We start from the raw sequence: 8493 nt of genomic DNA, 5'->3' as shown, positions 1-8493 counted from the left end.
GGTTCAACCATTTGTTAATTTGGTTCAGAAAACAATGGTATAAATGAGTCAGACTAGAATCCAACTATTCTTATATTTCTATATTGCATTTCATTTTCTTCGCACAAATAAATGTGAGGGCAAGATTTATTAAATGAGGCTGAAAGTCTTATGGAAGTAGGAAATACTAATAAACCACTATTTTTAGTGTATTATAACAACAGGCTTAGCTGGACACAGTTGACATCCAAATTACACTTCGATAGTCTGTGTGTATCATTATTCAGGATCATCGGTACTTTGGACCCCAAATATCAATGGAAAGACAAAAAGCCACATTTGTATTTAAACTTTATTACCTTAATACATTCACAGCAAATTATAGTAGAACAATTTGAAATTCTTATAAGTTCATATCAAAAGCAAAAGCATAATTTCCCAGAAAAAGTGAAAAGGTTTGGATACCAATTTATCTTTTTCATGAAGAGTACAGTTCAATCTTACTAACTTTTGAGGCAGAGAATATTTTATCATCAAAGATGCTCATCAATAATCTTGCTCTACTGTTGAAATACAATCTATTTAGGATTCCCATGTGGGTTCTTGAACTCAAAGAACAACTTAAAATCAAAGCAACAAAAAATAAAAAAGAAAAGAAATATATTCTCTACCATTGAAGACAAGTCATTCTGAAAACCTAGCTGTCTTCCTAACATGTCTCATTCTAAATCATCTTTCCTACTTCTTACTCATTTCTCCGTTCTTTTATGCACACAAAGTAAACATTTTTTTTCTCTTATGTAAACATTGTTGACAGGTTACTTGCATCAAAGCATACTTAAGAAAAGATCCATTAACAAGAGAAGCAAAAGGTAAATACTGAAAGCATATGTCTATCTTCTAGCATAAACTCGCTACAATATCTTTGTTAACAGCGAAACTTTAAGAGGAAAGGACTTTTTGGTCTTCAGAATTGACAACGGATTCTGGCGTTTTCTTCGTTGTCAGCTTAGAGAATCTTTCATTTAGTGAAAGTTTAGTCTGTGAAGGAAAGAAAAGCTATGGCTTTAGTGGTTTAGCAATATTTAAAAACACTCACGAAACTTGATTGTTAAAGTAGACAGGGGGTGGTTGGAGGAGACTGCGAGCGACCAGAGACAAGATTGTGAGTTTGAAGAAACTATACAGCACTCTGCTCTGCGACCCTAAAAGCATGAGAGACTTTGCCTGCTCTGAGGTAGACCACCAAGGCCACCTCTTGGGTTCTTACAGGCTAAATAGTATCATCAAACGGCTTTAATTGAAGAGGTAATGAAGAAAGCAATTACTCATAGAGTAAGTGGGTAAGCTTCCACAGGATGAGGGTCAGGCTTGCTTCTATGCAGTGGAGCCTGAATGCCTTAACTGTGCCCAGGAATTTGGTAATCTGCCTTGTGAAGACACCCCGGGGGCTAAGTGACTTCCAAGTGGTATTATTAGTCTATAACCAGCTGGAATACCTCAAAGATCTCCCAAGACTTAACTTCCAGTTTCTTCCTTGTACAGACGGTCACTGAGCCTACGTTTCTTTCTCCATTTTCAAGCAATACCCTTTTAACACCACCCCGAAACCTAAATCAGAAGCCAGACTGATACTGCTCTGAGGCATAGGCAGTCTAGCCATTACTATATATTGCCCATTTTCTAATTCTGAGTCATATATGCTTTTATGCAGAACACAATTAATCAGAATATGAGTGGAACAGGGTCCTCTGGTTAATTTCACCTGTTGCTAACATTATACATTAGCATTTTTGTTTTTGTTTTTGCTGTAGTATATAGTTTGGTAAACACATTATCTCCTTGGAAAGGTGCCTCGACCATCTTGAGCCTTAAGGCCACTACAGATGTGAACACACAGTAGACTGAACTAAATCCGTATCTGACTTGAAGTTCACCTTGAGAATGAATAATTGAGGTCAGCTTGTTTTCTTGACCTTTGTGTCCTTAGCAAAAGAAGTGAAATACAGGGAAGAAATTTCTTGTGTATCAAAGGGCTCCGGACAGGCTTTGTTTAACTACTTTTTTTCCCTATACATAACAGATAATCCTTATATATATTTAAACTACGCATGGATTCTTTAACATCTCACGGGCGAAGCTTATGGTGCTATTCTATTACATTTACCTGATGACCAGTTGCTTGAAAGTTGAATTTCGGGCTTATTTCTTTGGGCTCCTGCAGAGAACTATTGGTTGAAGTATTTTTATTTCTTAGGTGTAAAGCTTTAGCATCACATCTCGTGTATCTGTCAATTAAGTATAATATTTAATAAAAATGTATTTGACGGGCACAATTAGATGAGCAACTTTGGGCCATTCAACTTAACCTCTCTAGGTCTCATTTCCACCAGCTGCATAATGAAGACGTTTTACTCAAGAATCTTCAAAGTTCCTTTTAGCATTAAGGTTCCAAGTATTGAATTGAGGAATCTTTGCATAGCATCCAAGAAGATCACTTGTATGCATTAAGCTAGCCTTTTTTTATATTGTTTCTTCAAAACCACAAGACGAGTTTTTCTACTCCTCAAATGCCAAAGCAGCTTTGCTATTATTTCAGTATGGTCATACCTAGAAGCATTTTGGAACAAAAGTAGCCACAGCCTCTATATATAAAGAAAATGGATTAGTAGGTGCCTTGGGCTGCAGTGGGGAGGGAGGTAAGGGAGTTAAGAGGGAGTGACTAGGGGCGCCTGGGTGGCTCAGTCGGTTAAGCGGCCGACTTCACCTCAGGTCATGATCTTGCGCTCCGTGAGTTCAAGCCCCGCGTCGGGCTGTGTGCTGACAGCTCAGAGCCTGGAGCCTGTTTCAGATTCTGTGTCTCCCTCTCTCTGACCCTCCCCTGTTCATGCTCTGTCTCTCTCTGTCTCAAAAATAAACGTTAAAAAAAATTTTTTTTTTTAAAAAGAGGGAGTGACTACTAATGGGTACAAGGAGTTTCTTTAGGGGCTAATGAAAATGTTCTATAATTAGATTATTGGGATGGTGACATACTCTGTTAATATACCACAAGCCACTGAGTTGTATACTTTAAGTGGGTGAGCTTTATGGTATGAAAATTATACCTCAATAAAGTTGTTATTTAAAAAGTAGCTGGGGGTGCCTGGGTGGCTCAGTCGGTTAAGCGTCCAGCTCCCGGTTTTGGCTCAGGTCATGATCTCACGGTTCAGTTTGTGAGTTCCAGTCCCCCATCGGGCTCTCTGCTGACAGCACTGAGCCTGCCTGGGATTCTCTCTCTCTCTCCCCCACTCTGCCCCTCTCCTGCCTGTGTGTGCTCTGTCTCTCAAAATTAAAATAAACTTTAAAAAACAATTTTTTTTAAGTAGCTGGAACATGTGGATACACAGAAATTAATAGAAGCAGCAGCCTGGCTATCTCAAGAGTAGCCACCCTCTGTAAGAAGCAGAGAATAACTAAAGCCTAACTGCTAGGGGATTATCTTGATATTATCAGTTAAGTTGGGGGAGTCAGTGGTTTTAAAATAAGTCAAGTGATTTTTTTCACTGTTGCTCTTTTTTCTTGGTTATAAATATTGTTCCTGCTGGGACCCAATGGGACCAAAAACAGTGTTTGACTTGGAAAAGAGAGAGTGCGGGGCGCCTGGGTGGCTCAGTCGGTTAAGCGTCCGACTTCGGCTCAGGTCACGATCTCGCGGTCCGTGAGTTCGAGCCCCGCGTCGGGCTCTGTGCTGACAGCTCAGAGCCTGGAGCCTGTTTCAGATTCTGTGTCTCCCTCTCTCTCTGGCTCTCCCCCGTTCATGCTCTGTCTCTGTCTCAAAAATAAATAAACGTTAAAAAAAATTCAAAAAAAAAAAGATAAAAGAGAGAGTGCTCTGAGTAATTAAATAGATATTAGTTTCCTAATTAACTTTTAGTCACATGTTCTCTTTCCTTTTCCTTAACATTCCACAGAACGTGTAAATGTTTTTTTTTATTTACTGAACACAATATATCCCATTGCTAATTTTAAAAGCACGTAAGTGTAACATTCTAAATGCGGCAGGCAGAATTCCAAAAATAATCCCCAAAGAACTGCACCAGAACTGCGACTGTGATGAGACAGCACATCCATGAATATATTACTTTATCTGGCAAAAGAGACCTTGTAGATGTAATTCAAGTTACAAGTCAATGGACTTTATTTTTTTACTTTATTCATTTATTTTTTAGTTAACTCAATGGACTTTTAAAATAAGGAGATTATCCTGGTTTATCTGGGTTGGCCTAATCTAATCACGTGATAAAAGCAAAAGAGGGGGCAAAGAGTAAGAAGGAGGGGCACTTGGCTGGCTCACTCGGTAGAGCATGACTCTGGATCTTGGGTTTGTGAGTTCAAGCCCCACGTTGGGTATAGAAATCACTTAAAAATAAAAATCTTGAAAGAAAGAAAGAAAGAAAGAAAAGAAAGAAAGAAAAGAAAGAAGAAAAGAAAGAAAGAAAGAAGAAAGAAGAAAGAAAGAAAGAAGAAAGAAAAGAAAAGAAAGAAAGAAAGAAAGAAAGAAGAAAGAAAGAAAAGAAAGAAAGAAAGAAAGAAAGAAAGAAGGACATGACATGCTGTTGCTGGTTGGTAGATGGAGGGGCCGCATGCAAGGGAATTCAGGCTCCCTCTAGAAGCAGAGTGACCCCTGACTGACAGCCAGGAAGGAAACAGAAAACCTCATTCCCACAACCTCAAGGAACAACTGGAAGGAGGTTGGAAGCAGATTCTTCCCCAGAGCCTCCAGATAGGAGTACATCCCAGGGCCAGCAACTTGATTTCAGCCCCATAAGGCCCTAGGTGGAAAACCAGCCCAGCACCCCTGGACGTCTGAGCTACAGAATTCTGAGATCACAAATGAGTGTGGTTTTCAACGGTTTGTGGTCATTTGGTTAGGCAACAACAGAAAACTAATAAGCTAGGCTTTTAAAGAACTTAACTTCGTCTTTACTTGCACTTGTGGAGAGACAATATACAAGAGCAGAAGGCCCACGGCTTTGTAGCCACGCAAACCAAATTCGAATCAATTACTCAAAATCTGAATTACGTTATTAGTCGTATTGCTTCAAGGAAGTTAATATACTGTCTGGAGCTTATTTTATTCATCTGTAACATGGACATGTTCGTACCTACCTCACAGGATTGCTGGGGATTAAATTATATCACAAACGTAAAAGTGCTAAGCACAGGGCCTAGCACATAATCGGCACTCCGTAAATACTATCTATTATCATGAATCTGCTCCGACGTCCACAGCTCTTTGAGCCCTTCCGCAGATGCTCTTGGTTAGGCCCATTTTAAAGGTGTATAACAGGACTCCTTCTTTCATGGCTGTAGTTCTGAAGGGTTACACAAACGCTCCTGACAATTTCACCTGGCAAAGCCCTGCATGCTTGAAACCAAGATCATCTGGAACACTGAAATTTACTTAGCATGTCTGGTATATATTATAAGGGGCAGGGGGTTTTAATTTTCAGATTAAATAATGAAAATTCTTCATGGTACCGAATTCTTCAGTCTTCAGGTGACAATTCCTGCACGCGTTAAGTAGAAAGGATATAACACCAAGACATGTGTATCCGCCATAGGAAAACGAAGCCGGGACATCTCAGACATAACCGTAAAAATCAAGCCTGGCTGTTTTAATCACGAATTTTCTGGTTCGATATTGGGATTATCAAACAGATTGGCATGGATTGTTCAGGATCATTCTAGAAGCCTCTCCCTGTAAGCTACCTGTATTTATCTTTGTTTCATTTTTTCCCCTAAGAAGAGTTAAATTTATTGTACCGATGTCTATCTGCAATTACCTTTCACGTCTTCGATCGCTTTCGTGGGATCTGCGGCCATTTTCTGGTGATATCTAAATGGGGAAAGTGGAGACAAATCATGCAGAAGCCGTCCTTACTCAGGACCAGATGCTTATTTTTTTATTTATTTTAAATTGACTGACATTTTCAGTGACAATATTCTTGTTGCTTGATCCTCCATCTAACATTCAACTTCAGATTTTTCTCCCCTATTCACAGATGCAAGAATGTCAAAGCCAGTGGGTCCTTAGAGATCAAGCAGTCCAACCCCCTCACATAACAAGTTAGGAAATGGGGATTTGGAAAAGTCAAATGCCACAGTACTGGCCTGGATCTCGGGGAAAGATAATAATTGTAGATAAAATCCACAAAGCGTGTCCTTATAACCTTTACAGAATAAGCCTGTAATATTGATTGTATTGAAGATAGGGGGTGCCTGGCTGGCTCAGTCAATAGAACGTGCAAGTCTTGATCTTGGGGTTGTGAGTTCAAGCCCCATGTTGGGTGTAGAGATCACTTAAAAAATTTTTTTTGGAAGATAGCTAAAACCAGACAAAAACCCCACTAAAAAGGAGAATTACAGGCCCATATCCCTGATGAAGCTGGATGCAAAAATTCTCAGCAATATGCTAGCAAATCGAATTCAACAGCACATTAAAAGAATGATTCAATATGGTCAAGTGGGATTTATTCCCGGGCTGCAGGGCTGGTCCAATATTTGCAAATCAATCAACCCAATATACCACATTAATAAAAGAAAAGATAACCATATGATCCTTTTAATAGGTGTGGAAAGAAGCATTTGACAAAATAAGGCATCCTTTCTTGATAAAAACCCTCAAGGAAGTAGGGATAGAAGGAACATGCCTCAACATCACCAAAGTCATATATGAGAGGCCCATAACTAATATCATCCCCAATGGGGAAAAACTGAGAACTTTCCCTGTAAGATCAGGAACATGACAGGAATGTCCACTCTCACCACTGTTATTCAACATAGTGTTGGAAGTCCTAGCCTCAGCAATCAGACAACAAAAAGAAATAAAAGACATCCAAATCGGGAAGAAAGAAATCGAACTTTCACTCTTCACAGATGACATGACACTCTCACATGGAAAACCCGAAAGACTCCACCAAAAAACTGGTAGAACTGATACATGAATTCAGCAGTCACAGGATATAAAATCAATGTACAGAGATCAGCTGCATTCCTATACACCGATAATGAAGCAGCAGAAAGAGACATCAAGGAATCGATTCCATTTACAATTGCACCCAAAACCAAAAGCTACTTAGGAGTAAACCTAACCAAAGAGGTAAAATATCTGTACACTGAAAACTATAGAAAGCTTATGAAAGAAATTGAAGGAGACACAAAGAAATGGAAAAACATCCCATGCTCATGGATCAGAAGAATAAATATTGTTAAAATGTCGATACTACCCAAAGCAATCTACACATTCAATGCAATCCCAATCAAAATACCAACAGCATTCTTCACAGAGCTAGAACAGTCCTAAAATTTGTATGGAACCAGAAAAGACCCCGAATAGCCAAAGAAATCCCAAATAAGAAAACCAAAGCTGGAGGCATCACAATTCCGGACTTCAAGCTATATCACAAAGTTGTAATCATCAAGACAGTATGGAACGGGCACAAAGACAGACACATAGATCAATGGAGTAGAAGAGAGAACCCAGAAATGGACCCACAAATATATGGCCAACTAATCTTCCACAAAGCAGGAAAGAGTATCCAACAGACAAAACCCCGTCTCTTCAGCAAATGGTGCTGGGAACACTGGATAGTGAGATGCAGAAGAATGAACAGGTACCACTTTCTTAAACCATACGCAAAAATAAACTCAATACGGATGTAAGACCTAAAACCTACAGGAGAAAACAGGCAGCAACCTCTCTGACCTTGGCCACAGCAACTTCTTACTTGACATGTCTCTGGAGGCAAGGGAAATGAAAGCAAAAATGAGCTACTGGGACCGCATCAAGATAAAAACTTCTGCACAGTGAAGGAAACAATCAACAAAACTAAAAGGCAACCAATGGAATGGGAGAAGATATTTGCAAATGACATATCAGATAAAGGGTTTGTATCCAAAATCTATAAAGAACTTACCAAACTCAACACCCAAAAAACAAATAATCCAGTGAAGAAATGGGCAAAAGACCCAGACAGACACTTCTCCAAAGAAGACATCCAGATGGCTAACAGACAGGAAAAGATGCTCAACATCACTCATCATCAGGGAAATACAAATCAAAACCACAATGAGATACCACCTCACACCTGTCAGAATGGCAAACTAACGACTCAGGAAACAACAGATGTTGGCAAGGATGCAGAGAAAGAGGAACTCTTTTGCCCTGCTGGTGGGAATGCAAAGTGGTGCAGCCACTCTGAAAAACAATATGGGGGCTCCTTAAAAAATTAAAAATAGAACTTCCCTATGACCCAGTAATTGCACTACTAGGTATCTATCCAAAGGATATAAAAATGCCGATTTGGGGGAGCCTGGGTGGCGCAGTCGGTTAAGCGTCCGACTTCAGCCGGGTCACGATCTCGCGGTCCGTGAGTTCGAGCCCCGCGTCAGGCTCTGGGCTGATGGCTCGGAGCCTGGAGCCTGTTTCCGATTCTGTGTCTCCCTCTCTCTCTGCCCCTCCCCCGTTCATGC

The 8493-nt window shown here is 40.0% G+C and overlaps 1 protein-coding gene across 2 annotated transcripts in view; it reads right to left on the bottom strand.

The window, feature by feature from the left end:
- Window positions 1–343: 343 nt before the first annotated feature.
- Window positions 344–8493, bottom strand: part of LUZP4 (leucine zipper protein 4) — a 61698-nt gene continuing 53548 nt past the window's right edge. For both annotated transcript variants that reach the window (XM_047843903.1, XM_047843902.1), the window contains 3 exons: window positions 5805–5857; window positions 2147–2267; window positions 344–1020 (listed from right to left, as the gene is read on the bottom strand). In XM_047843903.1, coding sequence (XP_047699859.1) covers window positions 922–1020; window positions 2147–2267; window positions 5805–5857 — 273 coding nt within the window. In that variant the 3' untranslated portion in view covers window positions 344–921. The remainder of the gene's footprint in view (window positions 1021–2146; window positions 2268–5804; window positions 5858–8493) is intronic.

Source organism: Prionailurus viverrinus, chromosome X, assembly GCF_022837055.1.
Source record: "Prionailurus viverrinus isolate Anna chromosome X, UM_Priviv_1.0, whole genome shotgun sequence".
NCBI lineage: Eukaryota > Metazoa > Chordata > Mammalia > Carnivora > Felidae > Prionailurus > Prionailurus viverrinus.
This window is presented reverse-complemented; position numbering and strand designations above follow the sequence as displayed.